Source organism: Vitis riparia, chromosome 12 (genome assembly GCF_004353265.1).
Source record: "Vitis riparia cultivar Riparia Gloire de Montpellier isolate 1030 chromosome 12, EGFV_Vit.rip_1.0, whole genome shotgun sequence".
Taxonomy (NCBI): Eukaryota; Viridiplantae; Streptophyta; class Magnoliopsida; order Vitales; family Vitaceae; genus Vitis; species Vitis riparia.
Window position 1 is genome coordinate 18,153,693 of NC_048442.1, and position 22,127 is coordinate 18,175,819.

The 22,127-nt window shown below is 37.1% G+C and overlaps 3 protein-coding genes and 1 non-coding gene across 6 annotated transcripts; 3 read left to right on the top strand and 1 right to left on the bottom strand.

Moving 5' to 3' along the window:
- Nucleotides 1-1,326: 1,326 nt before the first annotated feature.
- LOC117927366 (fasciclin-like arabinogalactan protein 7) lies at nt 1,327-3,353 on the top strand. Its single transcript, XM_034846865.1, has 2 exons — nt 1,327-1,483; nt 2,331-3,353. The coding sequence occupies exon 2, from the start codon at nt 2,387-2,389 to the stop codon at nt 3,149-3,151; it is 765 nt and encodes a 254-aa protein (XP_034702756.1). The 5' UTR covers nt 1,327-1,483; nt 2,331-2,386; the 3' UTR covers nt 3,152-3,353.
- A 1,407-nt stretch (nt 3,354-4,760) lies between these two features.
- Nucleotides 4,761-4,834, top strand: TRNAI-AAU. Its single transcript has one exon. It is a non-coding gene; the product is annotated as a tRNA-Ile (tRNA).
- A 447-nt stretch (nt 4,835-5,281) lies between these two features.
- LOC117926381 (fimbrin-5) lies at nt 5,282-12,971 on the top strand. Of its 3 annotated transcripts, none has more exons than XM_034845469.1 (15): nt 5,282-5,431; nt 5,937-6,083; nt 6,192-6,362; nt 6,689-6,927; nt 7,016-7,187; nt 7,306-7,344; nt 7,523-7,591; nt 7,687-7,803; nt 8,452-8,663; nt 9,832-9,987; nt 10,056-10,255; nt 11,144-11,301; nt 11,389-11,485; nt 11,733-11,824; nt 12,401-12,971. In XM_034845469.1, the coding sequence occupies exons 2-15, from the start codon at nt 5,997-5,999 to the stop codon at nt 12,734-12,736; spliced, it is 2,145 nt and encodes a 714-aa protein (XP_034701360.1). In that variant the 5' UTR covers nt 5,282-5,431; nt 5,937-5,996; the 3' UTR covers nt 12,737-12,971. The 3 variants fall into 3 exon arrangements, with proteins under 3 accessions (XP_034701360.1, XP_034701361.1, XP_034701362.1); XM_034845470.1 differs by lacking the exon at nt 5,282-5,431 and adding an exon at nt 5,478-5,621; XM_034845471.1 differs by lacking the exon at nt 5,282-5,431 and adding an exon at nt 5,662-5,754.
- An 855-nt stretch (nt 12,972-13,826) lies between these two features.
- LOC117927230 (BTB/POZ domain-containing protein At2g04740) lies at nt 13,827-19,802 on the bottom strand. Its single transcript, XM_034846681.1, has 5 exons — nt 19,144-19,802; nt 15,834-16,590; nt 15,529-15,565; nt 15,315-15,448; nt 13,827-14,360 (listed from the first exon to the last, which is right to left on the bottom strand). Exons 1-5 carry the CDS (start codon nt 19,613-19,615, stop codon nt 14,036-14,038), a joined length of 1,725 nt encoding a protein of 574 aa, XP_034702572.1. The 5' UTR covers nt 19,616-19,802; the 3' UTR covers nt 13,827-14,035.
- Nucleotides 19,803-22,127: the final 2,325 nt, after the last annotated feature.

The following is a 22,127-nucleotide window of genomic DNA, read 5'->3' on the forward strand; positions in this document are numbered from 1 at the left end:
TGCCAAATCATTGAACGCAGTTGGCTTCTGGTGGGAGCGACAGCACAACAGCCCAACAGCCCAATCCTTGTTGGACCAAATAGCATGGTTGGGTCCACCACCCATGGCCCACCTCCTCAACCCACGAGATTTTCAACTTCATTTAAGCATTGATTTACTAGCCCCTTAATCATCTCGATATTTTGCCTCCTTCTCCTTCTCGGCTACCGTATCGTGAGGTTTTAGATCACTGGTTGAGTTCACCTCCAAGTTGGGTCATATATTTTTTACCATTCTATCATTCCTCATCACTACATTTTCAAAAACACAAATAATATTCAAACGAGAAATTTGAGTCACATGAGATCTCTTCCATAATTTGTAGGTCACTTGAATCATATGATAGAAATTGACAAATTTTTATGGTTTAATTTTTTTAAAGAAAATTTTAAGGTACTAAATCAAACCGAAAAATATAATTCAAATAATTGAAAATATAAAGTGAAATTTCGATTGTTAGATATAGACATAAACATATAAGACTAAGATATAAATAAAAGGAATTAAATATAAAATAATATAATTTAAAATATATAAATGATATGATCTAATTAATTATATTTTTGTAATATACATTGAACGATTTCGTAACAAGACCCATTTTAAAATTATTAAATCACTTTAAGTTGCTGAATTAAATAAGACAAGCATGTGACATTTTTTTTTTCATGAAATTAGGAGTAAAATTTTTTATACCTTTATTTAGATTTCCATTATAAGGAAAGATCAAGTTGGCTTTATGTCATGCCCCATTCAATTCAACATTAATGTAAATGACTAGGCTTAGTTACAAAATGGGTGTTAGCTCAAAATGGAGTGGGCATATGGTAGGTAAGTATGAAAGAGGATCCTAATGAACAGGGCAACCCATTGTGAGTATTTGTATGGCTAATTTGCTATATACCCACTTTAAAAAACCCATAAAATACTCCAAATTATGAATCTTGACCAGTGTAGCATTTTTGTATTGATATTTTGTCATATACCCACTAGATATAATCATCGGCAAAGCGCATTTTGAGTACTCATCCAACAAAATGGAAATGGTCAAGAGATGAGAACATGAGAAAATGAGTGAAGAGATGGTGATAATGGTAGGGTAGAGTGCAAGGGTGGTGTCTCAAGAATATAAATAAATAATTAGTTGGGAAGTCGATTTGGAAATCTCACCCTACAATACATGGCTTCTCTTCCTGAAAAAGTCTTTTGGAATAAAGTATAGTTTATTTCACCTTAAGGCAGAAGAACCATCCAAGGTTAGAAGTGCACCCATGTAATTTGTACCTACTACTCCACCTTTTTTCCTTCACCAGCTGCCAACACCCCCACTCAATAGTGTTATCCTCCTAATAAATCCATCTTTATATAGTCTGCCCACCACGATTCCCTCTCCATTGCATTATCATCCTCCACCACCACTTCTCTCTGAATTCCTCTAAGTCAGGTTAGCGTTCTTCAGCCTCTTCCCTATGATTTTGTGCACCTGCTCTTGGATAATGTTGAGGGGCTTTGGTGATTTTTTGTTTGTTTGTTTGTTCTTTTTTGATGATGGGTATTTTCTCTTTTTTCCCTGAGTGTGGGTTTTGGGTGAGTTGATCTGGATCTGTTTACTTTGTAGCTGCATTTTCTTGCTGTTTTAGAGGTTTTGCGGGCTGGGTTTTCTTGGGAAACCTCTGGTGTGGGAAAATGGGGGAAGCAAACACATTGTGGAGAAAAATATGGGATGCTTGCAGAGATGGGAGTTTGATCTGGTTTTGCCGGTGGTGTGGGGGTTTTAACAAGTTGGGTTTGTGGGGAAATTCCCAGAGACCAGGAAATGAGTCACCTTTCAACTGATTTTTGCTTGCAATTCATGGTTTCATAGTCTTCACATTTCAGTCTCGTTTTCCTTCTCATCTTTGTCACTGATTTACTGTATTATTAAATGTTCTCTCTTTGATGGCAATGAGCTTCCTTATTTTGACTTACTTTTTGTTGGAACGAGTCCATCAAGATCTATTTTTCCCTTTGGTTTACTATTCATGATGCTGATTGTGTTCTTTTTCCTTTTTCTTTTTTTATTTGATTCTTGCAGAGATTTGGTGGGTTGGGTTTCTGAAATAGAAAACTCTTTCTAGTGTAGTGGAGGGGAAAAAAATAGGATTCTGATCAGACTTTGGAAATGGAATTTCAAAATTGGGGGAAATTTAGGGGTTTCTCAACTCACACTGTGTGCTGCTTGTTGGATTTTAATTGATGGGTTTGTGTTGACAGGTTTGGATCTAACCGTGGATGGGTTTTGGTTCTTGCAGGAATTTGGAGAGTCTGGTCACTGTAAAAGATACATTAAATTTGTATACGAAAAAAAATGGCTAGGATTTTCATGGTTATCTGTGCTCTGGTGTTTTTCTGCTCTTCATCAGCCTATGCTCAAATGGTTGGATCTCCCTCACTGAGTCCATCTCCTGCCCCAGCACCGGCACCACCATATGTGAACCTTACTGATTTACTCTCAGTAGCTGGTCCATTCCACACTTTCCTTAACTACCTTGTGTCCACCAAAGTCATTGAGACCTTCCAACACCAAGCCAATGATACTGAAGAAGGAATTACCATCTTTGTGCCTAAAGATGATGCCTTCAAATCTCTTAAAAAGCCTTCTCTATCCAACCTCACTGAAGACCAACTCAAATCCCTCCTCCTTTTCCATGCCTTGGCACACTATTACTCTCTAGCAGACTTCAAGAACCTCAGCCAACTAAGCCCTGTTAGTACATTTGCTGGTGGGCAGTACACTTTGAATTTTACAGATGTCTCTGGGACTGTCCACATTGGCTCAGGATGGACTAACACCAAGGTGAGTAGCAGCGTGCATTCCACAGATCCTGTGGCTGTGTATCAAGTTGATAAGGTCCTTCTCCCTGAAGCAATCTTTGGCACCGACATTCCTCCTACCCCAGCTCCAGCACCAGCTCCGGACATTAGCCCTGCTGCAGATGCTCCAACTGCCTCAGATGAGGCTGGGTCTCCTCGAGCATCTTCAACCCCATCTTCTTCTTATAGGATAATCAGCTTGGGTGTTTGGAGCCAGATGGTTTTGGCCATTTCAGGTGGGCTGGTCTTGTTCTTATAAGAGAGGATTTGTCAAGTCTTTAATTTATATGAAGAGGGTATATCCATTGCTTTGATTTCAAGCCATTTTTTGATTACATATGTTACTGAAACTATGAGAATGTGAGTTTTCTTGTATTAATTACTACTTGTATTTCAATGACATTTTGTTTGTGCTATGGTTTTCATTTGGGAATGGTTATATGCTCCATGTTCTCCATCCAGTCCTTGTGCTCTTGAGACAATCATCATCTCCAGCATATATTCAAACTTGTAACATGCTACCATTTAAGTTCATTACAGTCCAACTGTGAAAGGGCATATGATCACCAATTGAATGGTCTTTTTGTCATCTGTTATCTGCTTTAGCTTTCTGCTAAGGTTGTTTCTCATGATGGGAATTTCCCTGATTCTTTGACAGGATACAAGAGCATTAAGTTGTTAATAATTAGGCATGAACTTTACAAACTGCAGTTTAAATAGTGCTTTTCACTGAATCTTCCCCCATACATTTGGTTGGTGTCCTTGGGGATGGGACTCATGAGAGAAACAGTAAAAAAGACCTCCAATTCTCTGTAATGAAAGTGAATTGCTGATGTCTCATGATTTATCATCACATATGCACACGACTATAGTTTTTGACAAAAATGTGGTATCCCTCCCTGCCAAACCTTCCCCTCACATCATACTTTGAAATCCTACCTAACTATGGAAATTTCTGCAATGCTATTCACGTCCTTATTGTCTATTCCTTTTCTGCTTTTCTTACTGGCAGTTTACAACTCTTCATCTTTGAATTCTCAAATTGTGATAGTATAATGACCTGCCCTTTTGGACTCAATAAATCCTCACAACTTACCGTAGTTAAGAGAAGTTTATTACATATATAGTGTTGGGAATTTTTTTCTGTATCTAATGTAGGATATTATAATTATCTCCTAATGAAGACGTAATGAGGCTAAAGAGATGGAATCCTAATTGTATTTAGGATCAACTTTGATATAATTTGTAACGGGTCGCCCTCTTTCATGTAGATGTAGCCTTACGTATTTGGATTGGACCAAAAAACAAACAAATTAACAACAATTCAATGCATACATCTAGTGTTGACATGGGATGGGTTTGCCCTCTTCATATATACATGTATGAGTTGAGATTATAAGCCTGTTGGAGTTGGTGGGGTTGGCCATTCTCAGCAATAAAATGGAGCTGCTTAGACCTTGATGTGTCAATAAATATTCTCACAAGTTAGGCAATCAAGTGCCGAAGCAACACAAGATGCCTAGCACAAGTACAATTGTTGCAAATTCTCATAGGCAGATTTTGCATGATGTGGGCCTCTCCTATTTAAGTTTGTGGACTCTCTCATAGTCACAATACCAATTGACTCTTCTTGTTGCGTGACTACCTGACAAAGCAATGACTCTTCAAACAAATGGAGAAAAGGGATTTTATAAGCACAATTTTTGTTTTAAAATTTCTTTTTGGTCTTTTTTTCATTTTGTTTTTATTATTTAATAATAACTTCAAAGGATTGTTTGATAAGAGCAGAGTTAATTAATCCAATACTCTAAACTACACTTAAGTGAGAGCAATTATTTTATAAACATTTTTATTTTTTTTAATAATATGGCCTATTAGCTCAGTTGGTTAGAGCGTCGTGCTAATAACGCGAAGGTCGCAGGTTCGAGACCTGCATGGGCCAATAAAATATTTTTTAATTTCGGTTTTAATTAAATATATTTAATTTTATTAAATATATATATTTTTATAACGCCAAGGTCGCAGGTTCGAGACCTGCATGGGCCAACAAAATATTTTATAATATCGGTTTTAATTAAATATATTTAATTTTATTAAATATTTTTTATTATTTTTATTTGTTGTTTTCATTTATTTTCATATTCGATGAAATTTTAAATCAAGAAAAAGAAGATAAATTTAGTAAAAACTGAGGTGAACATAGGGTGGCATGAGCGGCCAGCCCTAAATGCTGACGTGTGATGCTGATATGCCAAGTGGACTTTACTTCCAAAGTGACGTCGTTTTTGCTATGGGAGGAGGAGGAGGTGGTGGTGGTGCGGGGCCGTGCCTCACGGAAATTGAATGAGAGAGAAGGCAAGAAAGCACAGTCTTCGCGCTTCCGAAAGGCAATACGCTTTTCTCTCTTCTCTCTCCTCTCTCTCCTCTCCCTCTTCATTTTGAAGATGAAGAAGACAATGAATAGTATCTGAAAAATAAGGCAGACCTATCAAAGAATGAGAAAACCCTTAAATATATCGCGATTCTCTAAGTTTCCCAGGTTCGTTTCATCATTTTTCCACGTGGGTTTTGATTATTTTCTCTCAAACCTACCTCTTCTGTCTTTGATTTTCAGTTTCTCTAACCCTCCGTTTGGTAGGTGAGAAAGTTAAAAAAAAAAGCACAGAGAACTCAAGCTTTAAGTCTTAGATTTTTGTTTGAGCACAATGTGACTATTTGGTTTCGGAAAGGTGAGTTTTTATCGTATGTGAACTACAGCGCGTAATATGACATTCAAAAACGTTATTCCTTTCGATTTCCTTCAGTTTTCTCGGCTACCAAACGGTTGGTGATTTGGTTCCTTAGTGGAATCAATTAGATAAGGTGACGTTTGACATGCATGCACGTTAGTTTACATTTACAGTATGATTCCTCAAATGGGTTTTCTTCATTTACACAAATATGGATCTGAAGTTGTGTTTTCGTTCCGGTGTTTGGTTATTGAATTTCATGCGTGGCGTTTCTTATCCATTTCTGTTTTTTAATTTGGTGAAACTTTGATACAGTTCTTGCTGGTAATTAGTTTTCTTCTTCGCGTTGAGGATTCACGTAAATCAACAGCAAATATGTCTGGTTACGTGGGTGTTATTGTTTCTGATCCATGGCTCCAAAGCCAGTTCACCCAAGTGGAGCTCCGTGGCCTCAAATCTAAAGTAAGGATTTTCTCAATTTTATGGATATTGATTTCTTTTTATCAATTTTGGGAAGATTACCATCAATTGGCAACTTTTGGGTAACATATGGAATGCGTGCATTTGAAGTTTCTCTCCGCAAGGAATCAATCAGGTCAACTAACGGTTGAAGATTTGCTGCCAGTCATGGTTAAGTTAAAGGATTTAGGTAAAATTCTTACTGAGGTGGAGATCAGGGCTATATTGGGAGAGTCCTATTCTAACATGAACGATGAACTTGACTTCGAATCCTTCCTTCGGGTGAGTCTCCAGAGGATGGAGGTTTCATGGATTTTCCTTTTTTTTCATTCTCTGGATTTTGAAAATTTTATATATTTCTTGTTTAGTGGATCAATTGGAGCTTTTAAGGAAGTGGGTGTGGAAACTGAAAAAAAACAATTAGTGGCATTTTGGCGTGGGCAGGCGCTGCTCAAAATGACACAAGTTTTTGTTATTTTCTGAAGTTATTTTTCATAGACTTTGAGTTTGATTGATGAAAAAGTAGATTTTAAGTGGTAGGGTATGAAAAGCTGATTTAATAAGTGGAAAGTAAAAGAACCAATTAGTAGGATTTTCTTAATGAGCAGGTATACCTGAATTTGCAAGCACGAGCTACTGCAAAACTGGGGGGTACGAGACATTCATCTTCATTCCTCAAGGCCACAACAACCACCCTCCTCCACACTATTAGCGAATCAGAGAGGGCCTCGTATGTTGCTCATATCAACAATTACTTGGGAGAAGATCCATTCTTGAAGAAATATCTTCCATTAGATCCTGCTACAAATGATTTATTTGATCTTGCAAAAGATGGAGTTCTTCTCTGGTAGATATGCAGGATTGCTTACAATTCTCTAATTCCCAGTGTAGATAGATGATTTTTGTTTGTTGATGTGTTTATTGATTTGATGCAGTAAGCTTATCAATGTAGCTGTTCCCGGGACAATAGATGAACGAGCCATTAATACTAAACAGATCCTTAACCCTTGGGAGAGGAATGAGAACCATACTCTTTGCCTCAACTCTGCAAAGGCTATTGGATGCACTGTAGTTAATATTGGTACACAAGACTTGGTAGAAGGAAGAGTAAGTTACATGAGCAAATCCCAGCTATCTTTTGGATTCTATTATTATATCTTCTTTGGCAGTCTAAAGATTTCTGAGTCTGTTATTTATTTATTTGTCCCAATTTGTTGGTTTATAGCACCATCTGGTGGTTGGATTGATTTCTCAAATAATCAAGGTATTTCTCCTGAATTCTCTTTTTTCAGATTACAGGATATTTTTTCTTAGAATATAGTAACCTTGAAAAACACCATGAGGAGCAAAACAATCATATTTAAACTTCAGAGGCATGAAGATTTGGTTCTCAAGTTCTTTCACCCTTAATTTTGTTGTGTTTCATATTGTGGCAATATCAGATCCAACTGTTAGCCGATCTTAACTTGAAGAAGACTCCTGAACTTGTTGAATTGGTGGATGACAGCAAGGTGAAGAGATGTTGATTGGTTTTTCCTTCTTTCACTGTTTTCCTTAGGAATAAATTGTGGCACCATTTTGTTTACAATTTTGTCCAATTTTGCAGGAAGTGGAGGAGCTTATTGGTTTAGCCCCAGAAAAGCTTTTGCTTAAATGGATGAATTTTCATCTGAAGAAAGCAGGCTATGAGAAACCTGTTACAAATTTTTCTTCTGATCTGAAGGTAAGCAAAATGTTTGCCAATTTGACAGTTTTTAGTTGGTGTATTTCAGTAATAAGAGTAGTTGATTTTCTTTAAATTAAGAACTTTATGAAACTTGATCGCTTGGAGAACTGTGCTCCTTAATCTGATTCAAGCTTCTCTACAAAGTATTGTTGTAAATTAATAATGGTAGAACAATATAGAAAATCGAATGCTTAGTGTGGCTGTAGGAGCTTAGTTTTACATGAGGTGACTTCTGCTATAAACTTCACTTCCCTAACTTCATTGTTGACAACTTATTGCTCCTACATCTTGCAAGCGTGTTAGGAAGCATCTAAAAGTAGCTTTACCTTTATATGCAGATTCTGGAATTATGTTTGTACTCATAATGCACTGAAACTTTTGTTTCTTATCATAAAAAATAAATGCATTATTCACAGATGATAACCTGAATTCCAAGATACAAGTCCATGAAATGGAGGAAACTTTTTGAAAAAAAAATGATTCTCTCATTCTGTTCCTTTATCTGCTCTCAACATCTATGTAAATATTTAGTTTTTTCCAGAATTTTATAAGGCAGCATGCATCACATCTAACTCATGCTTCTATCTGTTTCATAGTTCCATCATCTGTTCCCTCTTACGACATTCTAAGCTTATACACTTGCAGGATGGGGAGGCTTATGCTTACCTGCTTAATGCTCTTGCACCAGAACACTGTAACACCTCCACACTGGATACTAAGGATCCTAATGAAAGAGCAAAAATGATCATTGAACATGCAGAGAAATTGGATTGCAAACAATATGTCACTCCAAAGGACATTGTTGAGGGCTCAACAAATCTAAATCTTGCATTTGTTGCACAGATATTCCATCACAGGTGAAATTTTGTCCTTTCATTTATTTTATGCTTGCAGATTTTGTAACTTTTTTCATCTTAAGACTGGTACTGGTTTAAACAAGTAATGCTAGAAAACTAATAACCTATACCAATTTATATTTGTGATTTCATTTCAAGGTAAAATGACAGCCAATATTCCACAAATTTTGAAAGTTCTTTTGCCTCATCTATGTGCATTTTAGTACTAATTTCTTTTAAGGAAAGCATTTCTCTTGTAGACTTTGTAGATTGAGCCATGGGCTTACACCGTTTTTCAATGATAAGAATAGAAGTCAATATTATGTTTGTAAACTGCTTTTTTCATTTGCAAGAGTAGAAGTTGATACTATGCCAGTGAACATCTTACTTGGAAATTATGGTTGTTGCTCCTTTCATATGTTGGGTTCATGGTCTTCTTGATTCCTATACAAACTGATTCTGCTATGGAAATCTCAACACCTGAATATCAGTTTTATCATATCATAACACAATAATTTTGTTATATGTAATTCAATTTGTTTTATGGTGGATCTCTATGTTACTGCATTGCTAATTTATCTACATGGGTCTGGTGGGAAATGGAATGGGTCAGTCTCTTAACATGTGGTAAGGAAAAAGCAAGAATCAAATAAAAAAAACTAATTCTGATTATGTTATTTTATTGTCAGTATTTGTCTTAAAACCATTGGTGGGAGCTGTCCTGTAGTATGCTCATTTTTGTTTGTGTTTAGTCCAATTAATTCAATGAGCCACTGCCAGGCTGACTTGGGAAAAAGAAAACTGAGAAAAATTAGAAAGAAATTAACCAATTGAGTCTACAATAATCTACCAAGTGATTTTCCTTCAAGAAAAACTAGTTTCTCCGGTTGAAACAATGGGTTGTAAAATTCATTGGTGCCACATGGTATACACAATGAACCATTGTTAGCTGCTTTCCATCCTCCCTCACTAATGCATTCACCATTTCTTGAATAGCCATATGGTACAAACTCATGGGAGCTTCTCCTGATTTATCATCCTTCTGTGCAACTTAATCGCCAAACAATTTTCTCTGGATATTTTTTACTATTTATTATTAAAATTGTCATATTTGTTGACATTTATTTTGGGGCATTTGTAATAGTAAGTGCGAGAATTAGTGATAACACTGTATCAACCTTTTATGCAGAAATGGCCTGTCTGCAGACAGCAGTAAGATGTCCTTCGCTGAGATGATGACAGATGATGCACAAACTTCAAGGGAAGAGAGATGCTTTCGACTATGGATTAACAGTCATGGTATTGGTACATATTGCAATAATCTGTTTGAGGATGTCAGAAATGGGTAAGACTTCTGTTTCTTTGCAACAATATTAAGCCCATTTTAACCTGATGTTTGCCCCATGCATACAGGTGGGTTCTTTTGGAAATTCTTGACAAAATTTCTCCAGGATCAGTTCACTGGAAGCAAGCATCAAAGCCTCCTATTAAGATGCCATTTAGAAAAGTTGAGAATTGCAACCAAATTATAAGGATTGGGAAACAATTAAAATTCTCCCTTGTCAATGTAGCTGGAAATGATTTTGTGCAAGGAAATAAGAAGCTCATATTAGGTAAGTGATCGAAGTCATATTGAACTTTTTGTTCCTCCACCAACTACTATTATCTGGCTTGTTAGTTCTGCCCCTTTGAATTTATTCATCTAGGTTTTGTATTCTTTGTTGGCTACATGATTTGTTAATGTACTAGATGAAGTTGTTCAGCTTTAAGTTATATTGTAGGAAAGTTGTGCAGGGGCAGTGAATTTACTGTTCTTAGTGTGAAACACTAACTGCATACTCAAATCCATCCCTCATTAAGTGAATGGCTGATTTTAGAAAGTAATGAGGATATCTAATTGCTTTTGGATGTCTTCTCAAATATGAAACTAGAGTTTGGATTGGCAAGATGAAATTTCAAAATGGTTTGAGCAGGCATATGAATGTATACAATATACTGATATGACATGATTATATCTGTTTTCTATTGGTTATTATGTTTTTATTTATAGTTTGGAGATGGCTGGCTGTGCACATGAAAGTTTTGTCCTTCGTCAGATTACATTGAACCACAATTTACTTCTCCGACCCCATTGTCAGTTCTTCAGTCTTGATGGAAAAAAGATTGGGCTTAACAAACATTTCCCATGATAATGCCATAACCTATGGATGTTTCAAAGAACATTAGTAGGCCCTCTTGCCTTAGATTGACATAAGAACCTCTTCATTTTCTTTTGCTCTTCTGACTTGCTTAGCTTTCATTGCATAATCCGTAATTCATGAGGTTCTTGAATTATCTTGAAATTTTTTAAATAATTTCTTGCCCTGTAAATATTCTTGCCAGTTTGCGACCTAGTAAAAAAAAATAAAAATTGAACTAGGTTATGGTTCATATTGGCACTTCAACTGTTGACAAAAGGAAATTTCAATTCCTTAACCTCTTATCACTTTCTCCTGCTCCAGCTTTCCTGTGGCAGCTGATGAGGTTTTCTATGATCCAACTACTGAAAAACTTGAGATCTCACTCCCAAGGAAAGGAGATAACAGACGCTGTCATTCTAAATTGGGCAAACAACAAAGTAAAGAGAGCAGGCAGGACTTCTCAAATGGAAAGCTTTAAGGTAATCTTCCATGCATTGACTTCTTATGCTATAGTAAATTTAACTGATGATTGATTGTTAGGTGTTTGATGCAACAACCTTTTTTAGGACAAGAACCTTTCGAATGGGATTTTCTTCCTTGAGCTTCTTAGTGCTGTGGAGCCAAGGGTTGTCAACTGGAACCTTATTACAAAGGGTGAAAGTGGTATGTCATTATAGAAAACAAGGAAATTTTGATTTTCATAGTTCTTGTGCTGAAATAATTTATTTTTGGGCATAGATTATGGACAGGTAATTTCATTTCACTAGAAAATGCATGCACCAATTTTGCAACTTTTTTTTTTTTCCGGATTTTCAGAGTGGATGACCTTAAAACTCATGTCCAAGTGGAATGATATCTTCTATCCACGATAAACTGACAAAAAGGAATTCTATTGTAATTGAATATGCAGATGAGGACAAGAAGTTGAATGCAACATATATAATTAGTGTTGCGCGAAAGCTTGGGTGTTCTCTTTTCTTGCTGCCTGAAGACATCATGGAGGTAAGTTTTGATGAGCTTGTCTAATTACATCTCTGAAGTCTGGCAATTTTTAACCCCCTTTTTTGGGGTGTTTCTGCCCTATCTTCTGCATACTGTTGTGGCTAGCACTTGTCAGCAAGATTTCTGATTATAAATCTTCGCCTCTCAATTTGAGAAAATGACCTGGTAATTTAGATACCAAGGATCCTATCTAATCCCTCCACTGTGTGGAGTTCCTATGTCAAATAGACATGAATAAACTTCTAGGACTTCAGCATCATTTTAGTAATTTTAGTATATAATCAAGTGGTATAAACCAGTAAATAGTTCAGCCATTGAACTGATTGATGTAATGGGTGAGACCAAGTTCTATAATTCCACTTTCAGCTACTGTCTGAAGAGTAAGTGAAGATGATGCATATAAGTGAGTACCATGTGAGCTGGGTTCAACAGACACCTGTTCATATTTTCCTTCCTAAAACTGCAATTATCCTGATATCAATAGGATCTTTTGAGAAATTGACATACCACTTTTATTGGATTGATACATCACTTGGTTTGAGTTTCAAGTTTTTCTCCTGTGCATCTCTATAACAGGTTAACCAGAAGATGATCCTCACCTTAACAGCAAGCATCATGTACTGGAGCCTGCAGCAACCAGGCAGTGAATTAGAGTTAGAGTCGATCCTGAATGAAGAAAACAAAACTCCTGATGCTTCTCCAGAACTGGATGGGGAGGGTGAAATTGCTCTGGCTGCTGAGGAGTCCAATTTGACCATTGATGATGCTGCTTCAGATTCTGCTCTCTCCCCACATGTAGGAAGTGGGGAACCTGCTTCACAGGATGAAAAAGAGGAACCAACTCCTGGGGACAAAAAAGAGGAACGAACTCCTGGGGCTGAAAAAGAGGAACGAACTCCTGATGGAGAATGACCAAAACTTAGCCAATTTTTTTTTTTCTGAATCCTTGTCCTTCCAAGAAAACAGGAAAGGTTGCTCATCGTTTATGCTATAGAGTTCTTAAATGAGCTTGTAAACCACAGTAAAGGGACAGAATAGAGAAAAGGCCTTGTAAATTTTTGTTATGTAGAGTTTGGATTTGATTGATATATTCTTTTGATGATACTTACATTGATCACAATGAATAACAAAGGTGAGGAGTCCGTTTGGGTTATAGATCTTGCTACTTCTGTTGACACAGAATTATCATCAACCCAGGTACCTGTAACATTCTCTATTTTATTTACTTCCAAACAGTGTTTAGACTAGTGCTCAAGTCAAGCTAAGCCATCATGGATCTATTTGTTGACTCATCTGAGGATGGATATAGGGCCATGCAATTTAGTGAAATCTTAAAGCTCAATTCTCACAGCCTAGACTCCTACCAAGATTACTTATGCCTGACTCCAATTTCTCCTGGGTGAAGGATGATGCTTAGAAGTTACTTCAGTCACATTCGGAATGTTGTAACAGAGAATGAGAATGCGAAATCAATTTCATTCTCATTAATCTCATTAATGTGTTTGGATTGTATTTTAGAATGAAAATAAATAGTATGAAAACTGAGCCTCGCTTTTGCTAGAGTTCTGATTCTTTTCTTCTACATGGTATTATAATATGCCATCATTCTCATTCTCGCCCCTTTTCGTTACTATTTCCATGTAACACCTCCATTCTCACCATTCTCATTCCCACCCTCTTTTCATTCCTATTTCCATGGACCAAATGTATGCTTGACAGCGAAGACTGTTATAAGTTCATGATACTGATCGATTCAATAACCTTGTGATGGTGGTAATCCTTTGCAAAGTGTTTTCCATATATGACACTGGGTGAAACGAAGCAAAATTTTGAGTCTAGGTGAAACCTAAAAATTGCACATGCACAAAACCAGTATAAAGAACCCACACCTCTGCGCCCCCTCCCTCAGACACATTGCACATTTTTGTAGAAACTTGGAGGCTCTTTAGTTTTCTTTAAATATTTATTGAAATGAAAACAACAAAGTTCATGGATACTGGAATGAAGAAACTAACAAAAACCCAACTGAAGCACTCAGAGGCTGTTCAATCAAAATTTCCATTTCCTGTTACAAATTTGTGCTACTACAACAAAGGGTATTTATTTATATATATCAGGAAAAAAAAATTACATTTGCATTTTTTGGTTTTCACTATTGTGGATAGAGATGAGGGGGAAAAGATAGCTCATCTGGAGCAGTCATGAATATCATCAGTGAGTAGCAGAATTTTCTTGTTCTGCTACAACCACAAGCATCTCTAGGCGCTTATCAAATTGCAATGCACTTTCATCTCTCTTATCAAGCTCAGCAGCTTCAGCCTCAAGCCATTTCTCTCGCAAATCATCAAGAAGATTTCCTTGGTCTGTATTCATCCCAGCTCCTGGAGCACTTGGAACAGTGGTACGTAGCGAGGAATCTCCTGATGGAGGTGGAAGGGTCAAGAGCATTGCTCTGAACTCTGGAGCATCAGCAAATGTCTCAAAGTTACATGCTATCACATCCAGGCAATATTCCCTTATCTTCAGAACCCCATACCTACACAGGCAGCCAAACCACTTTAACAGCACCATACCAAAATTGAAAAGTGGTTATGTAAAAGAAAATTCAGTCAAAGGATTATTCTGTATCCAACTTATATAATTGAATGCAAAGCCCCCAAGCCCCTCCAAACTCCCATCACTCCAGCTAGAAAATGGTATCCTCATCGGAGAGTAGGATACCTAGGGGGCTCTTAGTGGATTATCTGATAGGAATTCTGATGAATACATGTAAAGAACTGACATGGGAATTGAGGGATAATATGATCCTTGCTCAAGAACAAGCATAGGTTCCTTCACTTTTTCCTTTTTTTTTTTCTTTTCTTTTCTTTTTTTTTTTTTTTTTGGTTGCAACATGTAAAGAACTGACATTTTCCTATATCTATCACACACACACACAAAAAAAAAAAAAAAAAGACAATTTCCTGTGTTTTTTTGCTTTCAATTATGCAAAAAAAGAAAAAGGAAAAAAAAAAAAAAATGGGGACTGGGGAATTTTAATGATGACAAGAATGATGTCTGGAACAATGAAAGTTGATCTCCCAGAAGAACTGAATTCTCAGTGACCCATCAAGGTCTTGACAGGATGACCAACTCATGAATCAGCCTTAGAAGGGTAAGAATCTTAGTCTTTTTCCTAGTCTAGAATATCTAAATGAGAAGAAAATCTTAATCAAGGGCTCAGCCTTAGAAGGGTAAGAAACAACAGTAACTTCTGGTGTCAAGTAGGCAAAATATAATAACAGGGATCCATTCAGCAGGGTTCATTAAGGGCTGTGCTGTTCAAGAGGTTGTCAACTCTAGGCACCTGATTGGTATTAAAAGAGTTAGACTGCATCTTCTCTCCCCAAGTATATAATTCACCAAGTTCTAACGCCCAGTACAATTGCCATCAATCTAGATATCTATCAAGATATTTGAGGAGCAAGTTAGATAAATAAAAATGACATACATGTCTGATAATATCAGCCAATGGCATAACTCTGCCGGTGGAACCATTTCCAGATGTGGCATCAGCGCATCAGCAACAGCACGCTTAAGAGGAAACAACAAATACCTTGAAGCAGCATCAAACAATTCTTCTGCCTGCTCAATAAATAATATAAGCATGTAATAACAAGGACGATCACATTATTCCAAGCATATCCAAATCATTAATTTTGTACCTGATCAGGGTCCATATCCTTCAAACCATCAGTATACCTGAACCAACAAAAGAATTGAAAGAAGCGCATTGAAATAAGCCACATTGAAAACTGCAAAAACTGTTTTAATTAAATTTGAGGTGTTTGTGTATCAGAAGCCATTGTATAAATTATGCTCACGAGTAATGCGAACATTGTTCAGCATATGTGCAGGATATATAGTGTTGCAACCAGGAGGCCACATCTAGATGGCAGTTGTACCCTCATAGAATTCTGATTCACAATTTTCTCTTAGTTAAAAATGAAAAAAATGGATAAGGACTTACATATACTCAATAATTTTCTCAAATGCCTCCATGCTCAAGTCATGTTCTTCAAGACATGGAAGAGTATAATTTGGCAACCCATTTATTCCTTCAAGAAAATCCTTCATACGGGATAACCTTGCTTTAAAGTACTCTGATCTTGCTGCTAAAACCACTTGGTGGCAACGAAAGACCTTTTTGTCAACTTTTATACAAACATCTGCATGATCATCAGAACCACCCATTTTCATTGCACCAACACAAGATACTAATTTACTAACACCATTCTCTAGGTTATGTTCCTGGTTGGACTTGGCAAGGGATATTTGAAGGATACGATGCAAGGCAGCAGGAAGCCGGTCTTCCTCAGGAAGGGAAAGGCCCTGTAAGATAAATCGTTTCTGAGAGTTGTCTACATCTCTCAGTGCTTTGTACTCTGCATATTTTTGGTGAATTAATTCTTTCTCTAGGACCCTTTGTAATGCTTCACATTTGCAAACCTTGCAGATTCTCACAAGATCTTCCATGTCATCTACTGCAATATCTAATCTATCAGAATAAAAGAAGTGGATAAGGCTGTATAGAGCAGGATAAGACAATTTTTCCCTTGAGAATCTTACTTCTGTTCGATCTTTCCAATCACTCTCAAATTTTCTTTTAAAGAATGGTGACCGAGCACTTAGGATGATCCTGTGAACTTCAATAGGTCTTCCTTGGACATAAAATGCCACATCTGGAGGAAAGTGATCCCTATTGAGTCCCCCATTGGATGAAAGGCCTGCTCAAATTCCCACAAAAAGTATTAGATAATATAATATTTATCTTACAAGAAGATAGGTATTGGCCATAAAACAAAATGAGATGATTGAAATCAAAACTAAGAGAGTATCAAAAGTTGCATCCAGTTCATACAACTAAATAAAATTTCAGTTTTTATAATCTTTCATTGTTATGTGGATATGTGAATAAACAAACTTAGAAAAAGGTTTGAAAAGGCCAGCACATGAACAGCCGATTGGTTCTTTGGGAGTATGAGGCACAATGTTGTATTCCTAATACCCAAAGTTTTTAAAGGCGAAAGTGTAAGGCAAGGTATTTTTGTGTCCCTAAGGTGAAGCATAAGCCTCGAAGTATTAAGGCATAAGCCTTGAAGTGTTAAGGCATAAGCCTCGAAGTGTTAAGACATAAGCCTTTTGAAACTATCATTTTTAGAATTAGTAAATATTTAAATATAATTTAAAATGTATAAAAAATTTAAAAGATAATTGAATTATATAAATTTTTGCTATAAATATCAAATCAAGCTCATAACCCTTTTTAGAACATAAATGAATAAAATTTCAAACATAAAAGAATAAAATTTTAATTATATAATGAAGTTCAAAGTCTATGAATTTGTATTATAAATAATTTAAATATTAAATCAATTATCAAATTTTTTTGTTGTTTGAAAAATTCTCACCAATGCCTTTGAGTGTCCCACCCCATTTTTCTTGTTAAATAGTAACTTTTCACACAAATAATCTTTTTTTTTTCTTTTCCTAATTTTGATTTATTTTTCTGCTGTTACCCAGAAAAACTTAACAAAATATGATATTTTTATATAAATTAACATAAAATCCACAAAATAAATCTTTCAAATTTTTAAGTATAACTTTTAGTTCTAAGTTTTGGCAAATCATAGCTACTTGTATATGTTTTTGGTATTTATGAGTTTATGTACCACTTTCAAGTTCTAACTTTCCAAGCTCATCAATCCCTCCCCCAAAGAAAAAGATTTGAAAAAAAACTAATATATTAAGCAAAATTTTGTTTACCATTGCCTTAAAAAATAAATAACATAAAATAAATCATTCACCGTCATATTCTAGGTTAGCATCCAAATCATCAAATAACAAGCTTTTGATATTTATTATAAGAATAAAATTATTTAAAGTTTCCAATTTTTGTTTGCCTTTGACAACAAGTGTGAAGCATTTTCATGTAGCATTAATTTACCTCTACCTTGTCCTTTCATTATCAATAACCTTGAACTGAAGTTTAACCAATTAATATAAGATTATTTTTAAGATTTTTTTTTTTTTCAAATTTTGTTTTTCTGAAAACTATTAAAAATAGTCAAAGGGCCATGCACCATTTGATCATATTGTGTATCACATTTGTACCATAAAATATGGTTAAGATAAGACACGTAATTGTGATGCGTATCATTGATCATTTATTGTAAGTTTTTTACAATTATAAAGCAAAGGTTTAGTCCCTTTATTGGTTTTTACCTACACCTATAACCCATTTGGAAGGTCTATGCTGTCTAACAGAAGCGCAGTTCATCAAAGATTGGCCACACTCAACTCTTCTTTGGGTGATATTATAAGAGAGAAATGCCAAAATATTTTAGGACAAATGGAAGCTAGTTGAGTCACTATGGGACTCTGTTTACTTTCTCTATTCCCTCTGGGGGTTAATAACCTCAGAACTTTCAGGCACCTTGTTTGGTATGATCATTTTGGATTATGGGTTCCATCTACCTCTCTACTAGTAGGATTGAAGAGACAACAGTTGCAATGAAACCTCCTTCTTTGGGTCCTTTTAAGTTTAGTTTTGATGGTCACTGTTTGGGCAACTAAAGCAAATAGGTATAATTGGAGTTTTTCTAGAGATAGAGGGGAGATGGTTAAGGCTTTTAACAAACCTTTTGGGGTGGGGTGGGCTGTTTAGATAATTCTGCCATTGGTTGGTCTGACATTAGCTTCTTCTTTGGATTTCAACAACTTCTCAGCTGAAGACAAAGCAGCCATGGTCATCGCCTGGGTATCTCACACATAGCAACATCCTTAGAAGTGGAACAACTGGTTGCACAAAATATTCAATCTATCCACAAAGTTGAGTAATTCTTCTATATGGACCCCTCATCTGACCAACCAAACTGCAGATAGGTTGTGAAAGGGAGGTGCTTCCCTGTTAGAGATGTTTGTTGTTGTGTTTTTACCTTGGCCTAAAGCTCAATTTTGAAGTGTTTTTGGACATCGTTGTCTTCTGGTGGTTCAATTATATTTTATCGATTCAATTGCATTTGACACACTTACTTTTCTTCCCTGAAGAACACTCTTAGTGAAATATCACTAATTGTAATATTTCACAAAATACCAAGATACTAATGCAAACAACATTAAGCTAAAACTGACCTCAAATTCTGGTATAAGGATCTTAATTCATTTTCTTTCGCTACATTTTCTCAGCCACCATACAAATTATCATTTCATTTCCCACATTTCAAATGCAATCTCCCATCAATAACTTTTTCCCAAGACTCTCAGTTCCGAAAACTAACCTGAATTTTGAAATTGCCCCTCCAATTCTTCACTGTAAATCCGATTTGCGGCGCACCCTAAGAAAGTCTCTCTCAGCGCCCCCTGTAACGGCCCCAAAGGCGGAGGCCGCGCCTCGAAGGCCTTCAACAGCTTTCGAACCTTCAAATTTAGCGCTGCGTAGTGGCAGCGATCGCCATCAAAGGTATGCTCCGAGCATATCGCGCCGCTCTCGAGTAGCATTCGCGCAGCATCGAGATGGCCGGCGAGGCAGGCGTAGTAGAGTGCCACCGAGTCCCATTGGTCCCGCGCGTTCACATTCACCCCCGACTCCAGCAGGTACCGGAGCCTATCGACGTCGCCGGCACGGGAGGCCTCGAAGACGTCGCCGGCTGGGACTTTCTTGATGGGAAGAGAGGCGGCAAAGTCTTCGGGTTCAAGGTCGATGGTGTCGAGGTCCGGGTCGATGGTCCAGGATGGGCGAGGCGTGGACATGGTTGGTGGATTTGGGGCTTGGGGTCTAGGCTTGGGGAATTGGGTTTGCAATACATGGCGAGATGGGAATGGGATTAAAATTAGAGCTTGGGCTGGCGGGCATTTCCGTTTAGGTTTCAGAAGGGTTTGGATATTGACTGTGGACTACGAAGATGAAGAGCAGTACCCTTTTTGCAGGGACCTTCTGTGACGGATATGAAGTCAGTTTGTATTTTTAATATATTTACACTTGTTGGTATTCGGTCAATTGGATGTAGGCCCATCTAGCTTCACCAAAGTCTCACGGATTGCATCTTTCCACAAAAAGATATCTGGACATATGGTCCAGGTACGCACCTCCTAAGTTTAATTCAGATTCTAATAAGAGTGAATCCAACTTTTTGAATGACTATGTGTATATGTATACATTTTTTATACTTTTGGAAGGATTTTTATAGAACGTATGACACCATCGTTACAGTGTTGATCTTGTATTCATGTACTTCTTGTGCTAATGAATGTCGTCGTGGCAGATATTATGTCTTAATAAGATAATTAACATTATTTTCTCAACACGGATTAGACAATCATATACCAAATAAGAGTTATTGATTAACGTTATTTGTTGTTTGTTGTGCAAGAATTCTAGACCATATCGTTGATTGTGCATTTACGTTTGTCAATGTCACTGATTGCACGTAACGACTGAGGGACATTGATTTTTGGGCGTAAATGTTGTGTTGATCGTCGCTTAGGCATTGGTGGCGATTAATCATCCGCTCACTGTCTGAAATTTTCGACTGACTTGGTTTGTCCGTTTGAAAGTCCTCAGTCGACTTGGTCTATCTATTCCGTTTGGCATTGGGGAAAAAGGAAATTCGTCTTTCCTTTTGCGCCAAACGAAGCTTGTTTTGGTCCAAACAAATTATCCGCTTACCTTGGACGCCCAAAGGGTCTTGAGCCTGTGAATGACACGTGGAAGGAAGCCCCCCACAATGCCCCCTAATCTGTCTACTTCTACCCGATCAAGTTGTTGACAGGTTGGGGCAGGACAGATTGTTTGTTTTTTCAAGTTTTTAGGCACTAAGGGATCCGTGTCATTTGGTACTTTAATGATGGGTCACATCGATCAAGGTCGGTTGTCAAGCGGCGTGTCCTTTCACCAATCTTGGTAAGCGCTCCCAAACAACGTGTCTTTTAGGTTGCTTAGGTTTTTGTTCTCTATAAATAGCAAGGTTCCACCCATTTGATTCATATTTTAGTTTTCTTTTCATGACACCCGTTTGATGATCCACTTGTCTAACTTTTTCAGGCGTTCGTCCACCATGACGAGGTTTCGAGTTATACGTTGATTCTTTACTTCATACTCTCATTGAATCTGCCTAACAATTAGCCAAGATCGCTTTTGACTTCCAACTTGGCAACAACAAGCATTAGAGTAAGATCTAATCTGGCATGTATAGCTTCATATTTTGCATCATTATTTGAAGTCGGGAAACTGAGGCGAACAACTTGTTCCATTAGTTCACAGGTTGGTGATTGCAGGACTAGACCTACCCCTGATCTAGACACCCTCGACGCCTCGTCTACATGAAGAATCCACCATTACTTTCCAAGGCAGTTGGTCGGATGTGTTTGCTTTTGAAAGAGTTCGGCTATAAAATTGGTCATAGCTTGCCCTTTTAAGGATAATCGTGGCCGGTACTTGATCCCATACTCACTCAACTCGATTGCCCATTTCATCATCCGTTTGGATAGGTTCGGCTTGTGCAAGGTGACTTGGAGTGGTTGATTTGTGAGTACGGTCACTTAATGAGCCTGGAAATATGGATCGAGCTTTAAGGCGCAATCTTTAGTGCTAAAGCAATTTGCTTCACTTGAGAATACCATGTCTCAGTATCCACTATTACTTTACTTACATAATAGATGGGTCTCTACTCCTTGTCCCATATATGTCGAAACAGGACGACGCTAACATCGCAGTCAAATACGACTAGATACATGAAGAGTTCTTCATCGGATTTAGGGTTGCTTAGGATAGGTGGTTTGATGAGGTAGTGCTTGATTGCCTCAAATGTTCGCTTACATTCGTCTGTCCAACTGAACGTGCTTACCTCTTTAAGTGTGAGGAAGAAATGTCACAACTTATCTGTGAAAAGAGCTATGAAACGACCTAAGACTACGAGACGACCTATGAGACGTTGCAATTCCTTTTTGCCGCTTGGAGCAGGTATTTCGAGGACGACTTTCACTTGAACCAGATTAATTTCAATTCCCATTAAAGTTACCATAAATCTTAGAAACTTCCCTGCATTGACACTGAAGACATACTTAGTTGGATTGAGCTTCATATTGTACGCCCGTATAAGACAGAATGCTTCTTCCAGGTGTTGGACGTGCTCAGCTCGGATCTCACTTTTCATGATAATATCATCAATGTAAACTTCCACGATTCAGCCAATCAGGGGCTTAAAGATTTGTGTCATTAGTCTTTGGTAGGTAGCGCCAACATTCTTGAGTTCAAACGACATGA

Excerpts from the sequence above, each read along its gene's own strand:
- LOC117927366 (XM_034846865.1), top strand. The coding sequence starts at position 2,387 with ATGGCTAGGATTTTCATGGTTATCTGTGCTCTGGTGTTTTTCTGCTCT.
- LOC117926381 (XM_034845469.1), top strand. The coding sequence starts at position 5,997 with ATGTCTGGTTACGTGGGTGTTATTGTTTCTGATCCATGGCTCCAAAGC. Across the intron at positions 9,988-10,055 it reads TTTGAGGATGTCAGAAATGG|GTGGGTTCTTTTGGAAATTC; the intron begins GTAAGACTTCTG and ends CCATGCATACAG. Across the intron at positions 11,302-11,388 it reads CTCAAATGGAAAGCTTTAAG|GACAAGAACCTTTCGAATGG; the intron begins GTAATCTTCCAT and ends AACCTTTTTTAG.
- LOC117927230 (XM_034846681.1), bottom strand. The coding sequence starts at position 19,615 with ATGTCCACGCCTCGCCCATCCTGGACCATCGACCCGGACCTCGACACC. Across the intron at positions 15,566-15,833 it reads GAGAAAATTATTGAGTATAT|GTATACTGATGGTTTGAAGG; the intron begins GTAAGTCCTTAT and ends TTGTTGGTTCAG. Across the intron at positions 14,361-15,314 it reads TGGCTGATATTATCAGACAT|GTATGGGGTTCTGAAGATAA; the intron begins GTATGTCATTTT and ends CTGCCTGTGTAG.